This window comes from Carettochelys insculpta, chromosome 7 (genome assembly GCF_033958435.1).
Source record: "Carettochelys insculpta isolate YL-2023 chromosome 7, ASM3395843v1, whole genome shotgun sequence".
Taxonomy (NCBI): Eukaryota; Metazoa; Chordata; order Testudines; family Carettochelyidae; genus Carettochelys; species Carettochelys insculpta.
The window spans coordinates 16,487,232-16,504,817 of NC_134143.1; the positions used below are offsets into that span (position 1 = coordinate 16,487,232).

The 17,586-nt window shown below is 44.5% G+C and overlaps 1 protein-coding gene across 1 annotated transcript; it reads right to left on the bottom strand.

The window, feature by feature from the left end:
* Window positions 1-871: 871 nt before the first annotated feature.
* On the bottom strand, window positions 872-17,519 carry PLAC9 (placenta associated 9). Its single transcript, XM_075000074.1, has 4 exons — window positions 17,319-17,519; window positions 4,561-4,661; window positions 2,038-2,158; window positions 872-1,041 (listed from the first exon to the last, which is right to left on the bottom strand). The coding sequence occupies exons 1-4, from the start codon at window positions 17,374-17,376 to the stop codon at window positions 1,031-1,033; spliced, it is 291 nt and encodes a 96-aa protein (XP_074856175.1). The 5' UTR covers window positions 17,377-17,519; the 3' UTR covers window positions 872-1,030.
* Window positions 17,520-17,586: the final 67 nt, after the last annotated feature.

The following is a 17,586-nucleotide window of genomic DNA, read 5'->3' on the forward strand; positions in this document are numbered from 1 at the left end:
CAACTCTGCCAGGTGCCTGTTCCTAGGATAAATCATGTAGTTTATGCTGGGAGAAGTTCAGGCCTTCCAAAATGAGGTTTGAAACAACATGTAAGCAAATGCCTACTGGTGTAACTGCAGAGAGAAACCTGGGTGAGCCCTAGAGATGGGAGAAGAGGCAAGTGACTACATGCTTTTTTAAAATCTGCTATGCCCATTGTGGTTTTACAGATCAATGTGTCTTAACTTCTGCCTAGGAAATCCTTCCTCAGAATAGCCTGGGGAATAAATTTATCTCCTCCTAATAAGCTCTTTGGCCTTCAGCCTTTTGATTGTGATTTTGCTGCACATGCCTCTGTTGTTGGCCTTGGAGTCATTTCAGCTCCATGCTTTTGGTTCTTGCCAATAAAAGGGTGTGGCAAGCAGTGTGACAGTGTTATAATAATGTCACTGCATGTTCAGTTTAAGAGAGAACAATTTATCTACCCCACATTCTGACTTCAGATAGGGATGTGTGCCCCTCGCGTTTCGGCAAAGGCAGAAGGAACTTGCTGGTACTCCAAGCCAGAAAGCCTCTAGTTCTGTCTGCTGTGTCCAACAGTCTAGTGGCGCTTTAAGAACATTCTGTAAGGAAAGAATAATTGAATGCATATCTTCACCCAGTGCACGCTGGTAACAAGAGCTGACTTCTAGATAAAAAGGAGCAACAGCCACTTCGTGGTCTTTAATTCAACTACCACAATCTTAGTCCGGTGTGATCTGGCTCAGGGAATAAGGAGAAAGGATCAGGCTGAGATTGTCAAGAATTTTTGACAAACTCCCTCCAAATGCATGTTTTGTCAAGTGTGGGGCCTGGATTGCCTCTGAGAAAAGATAAAGCTTTACAATGAAGTCTGAAAGGCTTTTCTTTTTATTACAAAGCACAAAATAATTGACTTCTTACTCCTTCTTCAATCTCGAGAAATCCTACAAGGCTTATTAAAGCAACCAAGTGCAGCTGTCTAAGACAACCAGGCTGTGGAATAATAATTCTCTTCTGTTGTCTGTTGGCTCAGCTGGCATCTGTGGGGGGAAAAGATTGGATATTTTTTCATTATAAGACCAAATAGGTACTTTCCGAATGTGAATTTTTTGTCTCTTAGAAGAACCAGTCTCTTATTTGCAATTTAAAGTATGAGAGTGGGTCACAGAGGGGAGGTCCTTGCAGTATCTGCAAATCTTGGATCATTCAACAATTTCTTCCCACAATACAGGTTGCACCCCCTAAAACTGGCACACCCCAGTCCACCAAAATCCCTTGTCTAGCAGGACCAGGGATGTTCCTGGACCAGAGAGCCAGGCAGGAGGGCAACTGGCAGCCCTGGGAGCTACAGCCAGCATCCCCCCAGCTGGGCAGGCCAGAGCCCACGTCACCCAGCAACCCCATGGCAAAGAGGAGCCACACAAGGTCTGGGCTGGCTTTCCTGGGCAGCCCTATGGAATGGAGGGTGCATACCAGGCAGCCCTGCAGGGTTGGGGTGAGGGGCAGCCACGCAGGGCTGGAGCTGCCTTCCTAGCAGCCCTGCCGGGGGCAGGTGCCATCCATGGTAGAACAGGGAGGTACAACTTGTAGTAGAAGTAGCCACGTGTACATCAAAAAATGCCCCCTTCCCCCCCCCCCAAAAAAAAATCCACCAAAGCAAACCCCCTATATTCTATACACAGGGTTTTTTTTTCCCCTTTTGGATTGTTAATGGGAGTGAGAACAAACCGCGTTTGACCAGTCACTTCCCGTCCTGCACAACTGGAAGGTGCTGAGCTTATGAGGTGATGAGTACAGTAAAAGCTTTTGTATAGAATGGCAGTGACCTTTTGGAAGTCACTTCACCGCTCTGGGCCGATTTCTTTGCAGATGCTTTTTCATTCATGCATGTGTCTTTGTGTTCTGCATTTCAAAAGCTACACAAAGTGTAATCATTCCAGCGATTTTTACAAGGACCATGTGTTAGGCCGCTACCTGGTGTAGAGTAACAAAACGTATGGCTGCCTCACTGCATACTATCCCTAGGAGATACAGACCCTCAAAAATGTCCAGCATGGGGGTTCCCGGAGCGATTGGAACCCTCCTAGCAGCCTCAGTGATGTCCTTCAGTAGTGTCTTCACTTCAGACTCAAGATACTCAACTGTTTTCTCTACCTGCTAATAAAAACAGAGGCAGGAAACTCAAGATCGGATGGACGAGAGAGTACCAAACCCTCAGGTAAAACAACCAATGGAGGGCCAGGACGTTTGCTACACCCAGGCTCAAGTCCCATACTTGGTATCTGTTCAGTTGTTTCATAACTTTTGTGTCATACTGACCCCTAGTGGCGTAAGAGAAAATCATTACACATAGTTGTGTTTTTGTTTAGTGTAGCAGCTAAATAAACAGATGGACGTCAGCTTTTGGCAGGGGAGTTGGAAGAGGGTATGTTCTTTGGAGCCAGAAGAGCAGCCAGGAAAAACAAAACCAACAGAGAAGCTAGATCCAGAGGTGCTGGCAGGGATGGCCTGTCTCTTAAGAACAGAGGAAAGGCAGATTAGGTTGTCAGGCCTGTGCGCTCATGAAAAACAATTGGCGCTGAATGTACATCTTGTATTGTTGGTGCTTTTACACCAGGACAAGACACTGAGTCAGACTGGACTAGAAATCCATTCACTCCTTTTATTTTGTGTCTTAAGCAGCTATACAGTAACCCATCCTTCTTTCACCAGAACCTCTTGTAAGGTGCTGGTGTTAGGGTACTCTTGTAACTAACAAAGATCTGTTGTGACAGCTCTGGGTGGGCACTGGGAATAAGTCAAGTCAGCAGTTTGACACCTGAGCCTTCCCCATATTGAGGGGTGAAAATGCCCTTTTGCCGCACACTTTTCTCCAGTCTAGCACCAGAAAATAGGTTGGGTTTGTTGACCTGGCCGTGTTACACAAGCAACCTTCTTTTCTGCGGGCTTTGGGGAAGAATGAGGGCAAAGGCTTGAGAATGGAAACTCTCTGGGTTTGAAGTGAATTCTAGGGGTAGGGTGGACTAGAAATTCTCTGTTGTCAGCCTAGAACCTGGCAGGCTGAAAGTAGGTTTTATAAACAGTTCGTAAAGGGCAAGTAAGCAAAGTCTCAGTAATTAATCTGGGGTTGATCCTTTAACAATGGGTATAACAGGGGCATCTGCCCCTTACAGGCCTGGAGGCTGTGCCACACTTTTCTTGGATGTGGGATTTTTTTTTCCAAGAGGGCAGATGGAGTTACAGGGTGTGGCTAGTTCCTGTGGTAAGACTGGGAACTGAGGGTGGGCTCCAGGAAAGCACCCTCAGGGCTGGTGTTCCTGAGGATACCTAGGGAGAAGGGGTAGTGGTGAGTGATGTTTCCCAAGATGCGGCTTGGCCCAGGAAGCAGGGAGGCTCTATGCGGGAAAATCTGGTGCGTCAATGATCTGGTAAGCACGGTGAGACACTTGGCTTAGATCAGCATAGAGCCCTGGGAGCCATTGTGGCTTCTGTTGTGCTTGGAGGGAAACAGTGCTCTGGTGAAGTGAGCTGAAGGGTGAGGTGAGCTGAGGAAGGGCAGAAGAATTTTGTCTAGTTAAGGTAACATAGGAATATTGAAATGGGTTGTGTGTGTGGTGGTCTCTCAAAAGGCGGTTGAACTCTGAGAGTGACCCACTTGGAGAGCCAAGCCATGTGACTCCTCAGTAGAGATGCGAATCACCAGAGGTAGGGATGTGGCAGAGTCAGCTCGTGCCATGAGGGGGCTCCCTGAAGGAGCTGTCCTACCTACAACTAATCTGCAACACTTTGTTGTGAGGTGCACATAACCATCTAGGACCCATGCTGCTCCAGTGCCTTACAGGCCTATACAGGTTGCACCTCCCTTGTCTGGGACCTGCAGGACCTGAATGGTCCTGAACAAGGGAATTTGCCAGGTGACAGGAGGTCTCCCTGCCTCTGGCCTCTACCTCACCCTCCTTACCTCCTGTTGCCCTTCCTTGCTGCCAGCTCTGCTTCTGCCCTGCTGGCCCCCTACCTCTGGCCAGACCTAACCCTGAATACAGACAGACTGCTGGATGCAGCCCTGGCCCTGGGAACACAAGCCTCACTGGGCTACCTTGGCAGACCAGAGAATACTGGTTTTGGGAAGTGCAACCTTAATGAAGGATTAAGTACTATAAATACACTGAATGTAACATATGATGAAAAAACTCTTTAAACCACTGCAAGGAAAGAGGTATCCCTTTCCTTTTCTTTCACATCCAGCCTCATCCTCAGACTCCTACTGGTGTTCATGGAAGCTCTGGTCCCATTACTTAAAGATGTACTATGGATGAAATTCTGGCTCCTTTGACATCAGTGCCAAAATTACTATTGCCTTTAGTGGGACCAAGATTTCGCCTCCTGCCCTGAAGCTTTTAGTTCTGCTGCAGATAGCACAAGATCCCTTGCCCCTGAAAGGTCTAGCTAACTGAGTCAGGGAAGGAAGAATACTAGACTATTTGGCTTCTTTCCCCACCCTTTTGATCAGCCTATTGGGACAAAGCTCTGGTTTGGGACAAATTTGCCCCACTTCTTACCTCTTCAATCACATCTAAGCGCCTATGCATTGTGTTGTGTTCATTACACCAGTCGCTCCTCCCTGAACTTCCAGGTGATACGCTGACTGGGTCTGCAGCAGCTGTGGAAACAATCAGTGACGTGATAGGCAATTTGCCATTGCTAGCGGTTAGTAACCTTTCGTCAGCTTGGAGTTTTAAGCACTCTTGGGATGTTAAAGAGAAAGCAATGAAACACAAGCATAGGGATTTGACCCTGTGGTTCTAGTAAGTGCCTAGGCTGCGCCCTAGGGTGTTATGTTGTGGTTCACACGCTTCTTAGGGTTATTTGGTTCAAGCTGTTGGCCTTTCCAGACCATTAATTTCCTTCCTTGCCATGTAGGCCTTGTTATATGCCCATGCCTTGGTTCCCATAACGTGTGTATCTATACTAATATTCTGGTGGTCAAGGAGGCATAGCAATATTTATAGATGACACTCTACTAGCCTTTCTCTAAAGACAAGCAGTGGACTCTGGCCTGGAAAGGTACAGCATATTGGCTTATGCTGCTCGAAGGGCTACAGCTGTGGGTTTGATGGCACCACTGTGTTGCTATGGAATGTGTGCGTTGTGCTAGTTTCACAGCAGGGAGGAGACAATGTTGTGCACAGATAATATTTTGTTGACAGACAGTGTGTCTTTGGTGCTGTTTACAATGTGGTTAATCTGCATTTGTCTCTTAACTCATGCTGTTGATTTGTTTCCATAGCTCTTCCTCCCCAGTTACTTAGGCCCTTGATGGAGGGCACTAATGAGCTTTTTTCGTTTCCTATTAGTGCACTTTTCATTGGTGTCCATAGCCTCTGAAAGGGTGGGCAGGGGTTAGGAGTCTGCCAGCATTCACTTGTTCATGTGGCCACTTTGACGAGCTCCTTTCAATAATTCTTTCACAACTATGCACACTGCTTTAAGTTCTCTTGTGTTTGTGTATGATCCTATGAATTCTTAAAAATGCCGAATGGTGCCTCCCAATACACAAGCATTTCAGCTGGCAGTGCAGAGTGTGAAAGGACAGGAGGCAGGACAGTCATGTGGAGAAAGGTGTCAGCTGGAGGACCGGGCTTCTATTCCCAGCTCCACCACTAATCTGCTGTAAGACCTTCAGCAAATGAATCACTCCACACTTCTTGTCTATTTCAATTATAAGGTGTTTGGGATGGGGTCATCTGTGTCTGTACAGGACCCTGAGCTACGAGTTTCATTCTGTTGTTGGGTTTAGCGTGAGGGCACTGGACTGTGTTGGCAGTCTGTGGGAGGTGGGAGGTCAGACTGGATGGTCTGGTGGTATTATCTGGCTTCAAACTCAATGATTCTAAACCAATAATAATAATAATAATGAGCGAATTTTAAGAAGCTTCTTTAACGATGACTGAGAAACACTAAAGACACAGCAGAATGGCATCTTGTAACAATGACATATCATACTATCGTATAGGGCCTGACCACACATGAAATTCATGGGGAAGCCTGTTGTAGCTACCAGATAAAGGGCTGAGCCATACCTATGGGAGATGGCTCAGCACTCTATGTGGTAGCTACTCCAGGCACGAGCCCACAGGCCTGAAGGAAATATAAAGGGTAGCCAAAATGCAGAAGAATATCTGTTTTGCTCAGCTGAAGCTGGTGGGGAGAATAGGCTATCTCCCAGAAATAAAAGACCTGTGATCTCACTGGCAGACACTTGGCCTATGAGCAGATGCATGTCCTGACTGTACTCCTTCTTTTGGGACTCTTTGTCCTCCTCACATGGGAGAGGGAGTTATGGGTTGTATCTGGGTCATCAACTATTTCATCCAGGTACAGTCTCCTGAGATTTTTTTTTAAAGGCGTGTTGGCTGTGTCTACATTACAAAAATAACTTCAAAGTTGCTTAGTTCAAAGTATATTTTGAGCATCTACACACACTCTACTTGAAAGTTAAACTTCGAATTAGGGCACTACTCCATTCCTGGGAATGGAGTAAGGACTTCGAAGTTGGGCTTCCTACTTCACAGTTAACTTCAAAGTAAGGGAAAACGTGTGTGGACTCTCTGCTGTCTACTTCGAAGTAGTGCCTAACTCCTAAGTTAGTTTATAGTGTAGACATAGCCATTGGGGTCCATTCAAAAATACCTGGTGGTTTGGATTTGGCCTGTGGTCTGACTACCCCTGGATTATATGGTAAGATTTCTGTGAGCCTGCACGACTACTACTTAAACAGTATCTAAAATCTAAGAGCACTCCTCCTCTCTCCCCACACAGTATCATTTACTTCTCCTTGAAACATGCTTTCCTAGAAGCCATGTTTGTACAATCGTCAGCAGAAGAGTTTGCATAGGTTCAATGAACCATCAGAAAGTTACTCAGAGCAAGAGATTTGTCTGTATTCTAAGTGCCCAGAATTAAATGCTACTCCAGTTTAGACTTCGCCAAAGCAGAGTGGGGCAATTACCTCCCAGGTCTTATATATGAGGCCCCTCTTAACACACTACAGAATAATATTTTTCCCCCCACAGCTGCATTTCATTGTGGACTACTTTTCATGACCCTCTATAACTTCCAGCACCTCTTCATCAATACTACTGTCTAATCAAGTTTGTCTTCATTTTGTAGTCATGAATTTGATTTTTTGCCTAGGTAGGGTACTTTGAACTTGTCTTTGCTGAATTTCATCTTGTTCATTTCAGACCCATTTTCCGGTTTGTCAAGATCATTTTGAATTCTAGCTCTGTCCTTTAAAGTGCTTGCAACTCCTGTCAGCTTAGTGTCACATGAAAATTTATATAAACGTGCCCGTCATTTAATTACGCAAGTCATTTGTGAAAATATTGAATAGTTCTGGACTCAAGACTGACCCGTTCGTGACCCCTGCTCGCTCCCTCATGGACAGTGAACCATCAATACCTGCTGTCTGAGAATAGTCTTTCAGCCAACTGGGCACCCATTTCATATTAACTGCTTCTTGACCCCATTTCCCTACTTGGGTTATGAGACTGTCCTATGGGCTTATGTCAAAAAGCCTTACTTAGAAGCCAGGTATATCACATCTACTACTTCCCTCCAGCCCTCACCCCATCCAGCTGTCCAGAGTATGACTGGCAAGAAATTTTCTGAATCTGAAGCTAATTCTTTTTCTATCCAGAATGTGCTTGGGTCTTTATTTCAAAATAAGCTATCAGTGCTCACATGAAGAAAGAAAGTGGCCTTTTGTTCATGGGCTTTTTGAAAATTTGATTCAGTGAATTTGCCAATAGGTGGTGCTGCTGGGATGGAATCCTGCAGAAGTAATGTGCCAATTCACCGTCTAGCTAGGACTGCTGCAATCTGGTTTGTACATAGCTATTAACTATTCTGCAAATGGATATAGAACACTATAGTCATCAATAATTTGTGGCTACTTACTCACTCTCTGGGAACATTTTTATGTCATCTTAACTGGAAATAAAAGGTGGATCAGTGGCTATAAGAATCTACTGCATCGCTCTCTTGTGAAATACTCATTTGTCATATGTACTTAGAGCTTGATAGTTATGCAAGGGTATGATAATAAGGTAAGCTCTATTTTAATAAGGGAGGCTAACAAAATCTCTCTTCCTCCTCCAGTATTTACAGATTTAAGCCTGATCTGATTCAGCGGCATGCTGAGTTGCAGTCTTTCCTGTCCAGAAGACCTAGGTCAAGGAGAATTGCTGTTGTGAATCTTCTTTCCAAAAATTACCTGCGTGATCCTTGTAGGCTGTGTCCTCATCAGCAAAGTTGCTTTATTATTAAGAGAGGGTAGTGGCAGGTCAGATGTGGAGGAACCAGTTGCTAATACAACTTGTTGAGAACTTCCCCATGTTTAACCGCAATGGGCAAATGCTGTACCAGTAAAATGTGAGTTTACTCATGCAAATGTTAAAGAATGTTACCATCTATAAGCTCTGGTGCAGAATGACAGCTCTTGACCTGAGCGTAATACAGTGAAGCAGGAAGATAACCCATGTGATGATCTCACAATGGAATATTATTCTGTTCAGTGTTGTGTACTGGTATAATCTAATAGTATGTGGCTGGACCAGGAGGATATGGGAAGGTTTGCGGTGGGGGGCTGCCCCACTGAGTACATTTGTTCTATAGCCCTTGGTCCACTTCAATGTACTTGTGAGGGAAACGGAATGCAAGGAAGTTAGCCCATGCCAGTCCCTCTCCCCTCAGAACATTCATATAGGGGAACCAGGGATGCTGGCACGAATGAGAAGGTGACTGTTTGTGCTGCTGGACACAAACTGTGACCTTGGGGTTCTCTCTGCTTCTCTAACAGGCTGCAGGGCCTGCAATGACCAGATTTCTTTACATTTCGGTCATGACATAAAGCCCCATCCCTACTGCAGAATGATGTGGCAAAATGAGCGTGAGAAGCAGGAATGGTACACATGGGACCTTTCACATGGGACCAGTTTTTGTCTTGTCTTTACTTGTCTGTCTGGATGTAAACCTGTGCTGGGAATTATACTGTTAAGGATGTGAGAGTTAAGGCTGGCTACCAGGAGACGATACACTTCACAGACAGATCTGTCAGGCCAGAAACTGACCCTATCTCTGTTTGGCCATTTATGTATTGTATGCCTCATACAGTATGGGGATTTGCACACTGAGCCAGCTGCAGATTAAGAGATTGCAAAAGCTACAAGAGAGGAAGTCTGTAGAAGGAAACACTGTGGGTGGGTGGGAAAAGTGTCCTGTGTATGAATAAAGACAAAGAATGGGTCTGGTAAGCTTTGGAGTGCAGAGAGACATCTCAAAGCCTTCATGTGGGAGGCAAAGTGACAGTTTGCTTCTCTTGTGGAAAAAGGATCCTGGCCAGCCAATTTCACTATAACCGTATGCAAGTGCTGTGTGTTAAGCAGCGCAGTTGTCAGAAGTGAAACGGGTAAGCTCCTTTGCAGGCAGTGAATGCTATCAATGTCCGGCTGACCATGGACTGGCACTTCCAGGAAGATGTTCTTGGGGGTGGGTGGATGGAGTGTGCCTGCCAATACCTTGCTAGGCTACACAGGCCTCACTGTGCTCTTCGAGGACTGCTTGAGATGCCGACAACTGATGGAATTGACCCGTGACAAGAACAGACAAGTTTTGCTCATGCAAAAGGCAGGGAGTAGCAAGGTGCCTTATGGCCCTGGGTACCCAGGGAAGCATCATGCGGTCTGTGTGATACCATGACTGAGTGACAAACCCATAGTTGGACCATATCTTGGCCAGAAGCATTCCTAGGTCAGATGGACATCCTCAAGCACCAAAACTCCCTATAAGAGATGAGGCTCTGGGGAGTTAGCCTCATGAGAGGAAGTGCCAGGAAAAATGTAAAACTGGCACGGGCACAAGTCAGGCTGCTGGCCAGCAGACACAGCCGGGGTCATTAGTAAACAGGGCGAGATGCTGCTCAACGTGTCAGGGGTATGTTAGACCTACTCTGGTCTAAATATCTTCTCTTTTCCCACCGCCTCCTTAATCAAAGTGAGATGCAGCCCTTTGCATCATCATGTCACTCGCCTCTGCCGAAAAGGAAGCCACCTTTTATGTAAGCACCACAGCATGTGAGGTGAGCCCTTAATATCCTCACAGGGTGAAAGTCACCACTCCCCACTCAGCAATAAGTTGCGCATGGAGGAGTGAGCTACGCACAGAATAAATCAGCAGCTCCCAAGCCTACCACGCAGACAAAGCGTGCCGGAGTAGTTTGTGTTTCCATGCACTTGCTCTACTATTAAAACTTGAACAGCGTCTGAAGGAATGCTTCCCTGACACTGTGGAAGTGTAGGAAAGACATAGTAATTTGGGATGGACTCTAACCTACTTGGTCTTTTCCACCTCAAGGGGACAGGGCTTAGCCTTGTAATAATGATGGCTACAGTAATTAACTGTTAAGATTTGGTCTTACCCAACAGGCTAACATGAAATAACATCGCAAACCTTAAAGACATTGAGGAGTCCTGGGGCACCTTTCAGAATTAACAAGTTTATTAGGTGCTTTCATGGGGTGCAGCTCACCTTGTCAGGTGCATGAGTAGCATGGTCACCTCTCTGAAAACTGTGAACTTTGGTGAGGCTCTTAAGGCCTCAGCTGCGCTCTGTCATTGCCCGCAGAAAGCTTCCATGTGCTGTTAAAATGGTACACGCACGGTTCTAATAGCACCAGCTTTTCTCCAGTGTCACCACTCCTACCACTATGGGTTAGTTTCCAACAGGGTTAGCAATAGTGGTGTAGACAGAGCTCTAGGGGAGATGGTGTGAATCACCAGGTTTGTGAGAGGTGGTCGCTGACGTGCCAGCAGCCACATGTGCCTTGTGTACACTAGCACACTCACTGGTACTATGGCTGAGAAAGAGCTGAGTTGATGTCAATGACTAGATGTGTTGACAGACAGAATCAGGCGTGTAACTTTGAGGAATTGATTGAATATTTGCCTTGTATCGGCAAATGATGATGGGTACTTTTGATATTGGGTTGCATAGCCATTTAGACATAATGTTGCTCGTCAGCTGAAACTGTTTTGCTTAATGGCATGCTCACATAGCATGTCTTCCCTGAAGAGTTAACTCATTATCTAGATTTGAGCCTTTCTTGTGGCATTAGTCTCACTCTGGAGAGAATAGTCCATTGTGAATGGGATGCAACTGTCTAAGGAGTTCTGCTCAAAAGAATCTAGGGGTCATAGTGGACCACAAGCTAAATATAAGTCTTGTCCTGAGCACAAAACATGAGAAGTCATTCTTCAGCTCTACTTTGTGCTTATGAGGCCTCAGGTGGAGTACTGTGTCCAGTTCTGGGCACCATGTTTCAAGAAAGATGTGGAGAAATTGGAGGAAGTCCAGAGAAGAGCAACAAGAGTGATAAATGAGCTAGAGAACATGAGCTATGAGGGAAGACTGAAAGAACTGGGCTTCTTTAGTTTAGCAAAGAGAAGACTGAGAGAGGACCTGAAAGCAGTTTTCAAGTACCTAAATGTGTTACAAGGAGGAGGGAGAAATATTGTTCTCCTTGGCCTCTGAGGATAAGACAAGGAGCAATGGGTATAAACTGCAGCAAGGGAGGGCTGGGTTGAGCATTAGGAAAAACTTCCTACCTGTCAGGGTGGCTAAACATTGGAATAAATTGCCTAGGGAGGTTGTAGAATCTCCATCATTGGAGATATTTAAGAACAGGTTAGATTGACACCTTTCAAGGATCGTCTAGATGGTGCTTGGTCCTGCCATGAGGGTAGGGAACTGGACTCGATGACTTCTCAAAGTCCCTTCCAGTTTTAGTGCTCTATGATTCTATGATTATGAAATAACACCCGAGCTGCTGTGTCTCAGTGGTGTTGCACTCACACTTGTGCACGAAGGCTTTTGTGGAGCACAGCCCTTGTTTCCTTGCCCGCAGTCAGTTGAACAGTTCTAGGTATTATTTTCTGGTGAACTGTTGGAGACCTTGTCTGCCCTTTCTAGGCAGGAGGTGGGACTTGTGGAGAGGCCTTGGAGGCCTATTACCAATCAAGTGTCACTCGCTTGGGTCCACTCTGCAGAAAGGTTCTGCTAGCCCTGATGAGTTGCATTAAGTTGAGCTTTAGCCTATACTTCCAGTACTCCAGCCAAACTGAGCTAGAAGTACCACCACACATACGTGTGGGGGGGGGTTTTTTGTGCGTGGAGGGGACTCAAGTTCAAAGTAACACTCCAGATGTAGGGTGAGTTGCCTTTGCAGTGATGAGCCACTCTGTTACTCCCAGAGTTGATGTTCCATTAGGATGTCATGTTATTGGCGCAACTCAGAAGTAAAAGATCTTTCTAGTCTAGCCTTCAGTATATCTGCCCTTATTCTAAAGCAAGTGCCTCTTGCAGCCTGCAGTGTTTAGATTGATTATTTGTTTGCAGAAGACTAGTGGGAAGGGAATGTTGCACAGCAGCTACCCACACCAATTGGTAGCTGTGACCAAGATAGTCCATTTCATGCTCGCACCCACCTCTCATGTTTTTATAATCAAACTGAGAATATAGATCAAATTTCTTTATTAGCCTTTAAGGTGCTACATGATTTCTTTTTGTGACACTGCAGACTAATATGGCTATGCCTCAGACTAAATTCAGACTAGAAATACAGTGCAAATACTGTGAGTATTTTACCTTGGGAAGTGGTGGATCGTTACTTGTTGGCTTTAGATGTAGACCTTCTAAAAACACATGCTACAACTCAATGAAAGCTATGGGCATGATGCAGAAATTCCTGAGTGAGCTTCTGTGGCCCGAGATCAGGCTAAATGATCATAAGGATTTCTTCTGATGTTCAAATCTGTGAAACTGCAGCACTTGCTAAGCTTCATTTCATTGCTGTTGTGGCTTTGAAACGAGTTTGTGTCCCAGTCAAGAGCATGTATGTGTGGTGGAGAAGGAAGAATGAGGAAAAGCTCAAATTAAAGAGAGAGCAGACTACAAGCCCAACTTAAATGTATACCCCAAATTATAAAACACAGTAAGGCTGTGTCTACACTAGACCCAAACTTCGAAATGGCCACGCAAATGGCCATTTCGAAGTTTACTAATAAAGCACTGAAATGCATATTCAGCGCTTCATTAGCATGAGGGTGGCTGCAGGACTTCGAAATTGACGTGCCTCGCCGCCATGCAGCTCGTCCCAACGGGGCTCCTTTTCGAAAGGACCCTGCCTACTTCGAAGTCCCCTTATTCCCATTGGCAGACAGGATACTGGGCTAGATGGACCTTTGGTCTGACCCAGTATGGCCGTTCTTATGTAAGCCTAATGCAGGACAAGTGAGCCTGAAACAGGAACCAGATGCCAAGTGTGAGAGTTTGGAAATATCCCAAAGGTGGCGGGGAAGTGGGAATAAAACTACGGGCAAGAGGAAGGGCATACCTGATGCAGATAATAGCAAGTTGTGTTTGCATTTGTTTTGCAGGAGGGAGGAGAGAGGTGACAGTTGTACAGAATAATTCTTCCATTCTTGATACATGGGACAAGCCTCCATTAATGCCTGTCTTCTTTGGGGAGGTGGGAATGTTGGAATGGGTTTTGGAAAAGTTCATGAACTTTGCTTCCCTTGATGGAATTACTATCGGGCACCTGTCTGGGCAAGGTAGGGGTGGTGGGGCCCAGCTCCAGGTCTGTGGAAGGGGTAGGGCTTGGGGCTAGCCTCCCCTAGCCAGCCCTTCGGCATTGTCTGGCCTGCCACACCTGGGGCTCAGACTGCTCTGCCAGCTGCAGTAGTGGCAGCATCAGCTGGGAGTTCTGGAACCTTTTAAATCACCTGGACCTGGGGCAGCTGCTTCTTTTATCTCCCTGCCCTGCATCAGCAGACCTGGGTACATTCAACTGTCTATTTTTCAGCAATACATGTAGCCTACTAACACACTGAGAAAAGGCTCTACTTGTGTCCATTCTTCTCTCCACCTGACACAAAAACCGAGCTGAAAACTGATGACTGAGCAAAGATCTGGTAGTAAGTAACATCAGATTTTTTTTTTCTTGGGTGATGGCTCAGATTAGTTAACTGATCCCTTCCTGAAACAGAGTTGTCTAATTAGTAAGGAAATGTATTTATGCTTGTATAAATGTTCTACAGATCGTCAGAGTTACTTAGGATTAAAGAATAGAAAAACTGTTTCCACTGTAGTCAATGGTTTCACACAGTCATTCAAGTCGTAGGCCCATATAGGCATAAAATTAAACTGAATGCAAGCTGTGTGAACTGTACCAGTCTGTGCAGGATATTGGTTAGCAATTTTAGTCAGATCCTGAGACTAATATTATTAATTAGGGAATAGGTAAGGATTTGACTTCTGTAGATCCATTGGAAGGAAAGGAAGGTGTAGTGAATTGGCATGGGAGTAACTGACCGAATTGTTTTGTGCTCTACGTTTGTTTGTTTTTTCCTTTGTTGCGTTAGCAATGCCAGAAGTGATGATAAACAGTTGACACAAGTGAGACCCTGTTCTGCGTGACCATTAGTCATAAAATTGAATCCAAAGTCACCAAGATAGTTACTGAATATGAGAGTTATTTTCTATTGTGGTTTTGTACTTTGATCCGAAAAACGATTGACCAATTTTCTCATTTGTTAGCCAAATCATGGCCCAACACCATTTTGGACTTTTTATATCCTATTTTAGTTGCTGCTGCTAAGGACATACAATAAAACAAATTGAACTCTGCTTTAAAAAATTGAATGCAAAATAATGTAATATGGTACATGTACTCACTTAAGCAGTTGCTTAACTAATTGGTCTTATACCCTGCCTTTCTTACTGTAGGTAAGACGGTAAGTAGCACTTTAAAGACTAACAAAATAATTGATTAGGTGATGAGCTTACATGGGACAGACCCTCTTCTTCTATCTCTCTGTTCTATTTTCATCATGCCGGTTTACTTTCATCAGAATTTCCAGATCTGAAGAAGTGGGTCTGTCCCACAAAAGCTCATCACCTAATGAATTATTTTGTTAGTTTTGAAAGTGCTACTTGACTGCGCTTTTGTTCTGTGAAGCTTAAGGCTAATGTGGCTACCTCTGTGTGGGTGAGGGGACACTAATTGTCTAAGGAGACAGTTTGTCTTGATGTGTATCCTGAAGATAAGAGAGTGAAAGTGGATGTAGCTCTTCATGCCAGGAGGCTCTGCTGCTATCTTGTCGGCTCCATACTGAATGTAGTTTGTATGGGCTGTTTGTGAGAGTCAGTAGCTTGTATTGGAAATATGACAGTACCATGGGAATAGGTTATCTCTTTGAAAACTTTGTCTGGAGAGTTCCCCTTGTTTGTTTTTTGTCTATTCTTGAGAGCTTGTTGTAGATACATCTTCTGGGAGACCAATTATATTTTCCCATTGTTCAACATCGTGCAAATTTTGGTATATTTAAGGCTCTTTTTGAATTACAGGATGATTGTCAAAAACTTGCATGTGAATTGTGGACAAGCTATGGTACATTGTAGAAAGGTAATAATAGACCTCGTTGGCAGTAATGAAGTCCCTGTGTACTTTTCAGTGATTTTTTCGGTTCTTGTCTGTCTGGGGCTCCTGCTGTTGGCTCCGTATATGGCAGGTCTCCCACAGTCAAAAATGCAATAGAAGCCTAATATCACCAGTTAGGTAGGGCCTCAGATGAATACGGTTTACAAGACTCCAGCATTTAAACCCAATGCTTCCTTTCGCCAGAGTGGATCAACCACAGTTTATAAATATAGTTGAACACTACCAGGTTTTTGAACTACACCTGACCCCTGGCTGTCTTGGGAGTTAAGAAACTTTCTAGCTGAGTTCCCTTTACTCCTGGTGACTGGGAGGAGTACCAGAGCTGATGGGAGCATCCTCAATGGTTGATTTAGCACGTGCATGCTAGACACACTAAATGGAACCAAGGACGATCAACCTCTGCAGCATCAGTCTTTTTGATTGGTATAAATGGGTCCTTAGGAGCAAAAGGATCATGTTCGAGCTGCAGCTCCAAATCAGTAAATTCGTCTATTGGCTATTCTGGGGTATTGGTCATGCCCATGTTTGTTTGGCTCAGAATGAAAACCAATTCCAAAGTGTAACCATTTTTTTAATAAGCACAAATGTGATTTTGCAGCCAGTCTTGTTTGCAAACCATAAAATGCAGTAAAGGGTAATGAGTTTGTACAGAGCAAAGGAAACTTTACAATGGCCCATCTGGACTGAAAGCTAGCAGAGCCCCTGAAAAATTCTTTCAAGCTAGTCTCATTAGGCTTGTGCAACAGCAGAAAAGGTTGGCCTGGATTTCAGAGGGAGAAGGTACCACTAGGAACGGTTTTGATTGTAAAGAAAACCTACTTCTTTGCCATAAAACCCAAATGTTAGGGTCTGTCCAGAAATAAGAGGAAAAATAACAATGGGGTCTGGCTATTAGAAAACCCATAAAGGAAACATTCAGCAGTGCAAGGTTTCTGGTTACATGGGAACTATAAACCCTTGAACCAATCAAATGGAAATTTTTTTGGAAATTGATTTCAGTCCTCATCATAAAAGCAGCTGCAATTTCATTAGAAGATAGCCTGGAGCTAGATGTACTACTAATAACAATTAAACAGATATCAGAGTTGTTCCGTCCACATATTTATTCTCAGCTCATCATCACTTTAGTAGCTGCCTGCTAAAAGTTACAGGCTTAGACAGCTCAGGAATAAGTAAAATCAAAACCTGCAAAACCACCAGAAACAGAATTTGATGGAAACATTATTCTTTTTAGGAGACTTCTCTCTGATCTCCTGGGTCACTGGTCTCACAGTGTCTATGTGGTGTTGGTTCCATATGGTTTTGTATCTGTATTATTATTTGATTGCTGCAGCTGTAATTATAAACATGCAAGGCATTAGAAGCAGCATGTGGCTGAAGTTTTAAATTCCTGCAAAAGCTCTGTGTTATGTTTCATGAGTGATGAAATGTCTATTCTGTAACATTTCTAATCAGAGCAGTAATGCTCACTTGTATTTTGATAGTACAAAATATGAATTTCTCATGTGTAAAAAAAAATACAACACAAGCATGTGAGGAAGTCGATTTTACCCACAAAAGCGCATGACCTAATAATAAAGGTGTTAGTCTCTAAGGTGCTACAGGGTTGCTTGTTACCTGTGTCATTTTCACACAAAATCCTTGCTGCCTTTCTTTCAGCACCGATACAGAGAAATGATCTACTTTTTCCCCATGCAGGCCCTTTCACCCAAGAACTTAATTCTCCTCTCTGTGCCTTGCAAGCTTGGAATCGCTTACCTGAAAACTCTTGCTCCTGCAGCACTAGAATAAAAGCCAGAGTCCATGTGAAAAGCATGATTGCAAAGCCTCCAAGCTCTGTCTGGAGATGGCTCTACTAATCCAGAAGGAGAGGAGCAATGCAGAGTCCTTCCTTGGTTTACATAGACGCCCCAGCCCAGACTTTTGTGCTGAGGTTTAGCCAGAGAGCTGGGAGGAAATACTCCAAGGTTGAGCCAAGATTCTTGAGCTGTTTTTCCTTCCTCTTTTTAAAAACACCCTTCAAACT

Bases quoted from the DNA above. Each gene is read 5' to 3' on its own strand.
- PLAC9 (XM_075000074.1), bottom strand. From the start codon at position 17,376: ATGCTTTTCACATGGACTCTGGCTTTTATTCTAGTGCTGCAGGAGCAA. The intron at 4,662-17,318 runs GTAAGCGATTCC...TTGTTTCCACAG, and splicing joins GCAGGAGCAAGAGTTTTCAG to CTGCTGCAGACCCAGTCAGC. The intron at 2,159-4,560 runs GTAAGAAGTGGG...TGTTTTTATTAG, and splicing joins GCTTAGATGTGATTGAAGAG to CAGGTAGAGAAAACAGTTGA.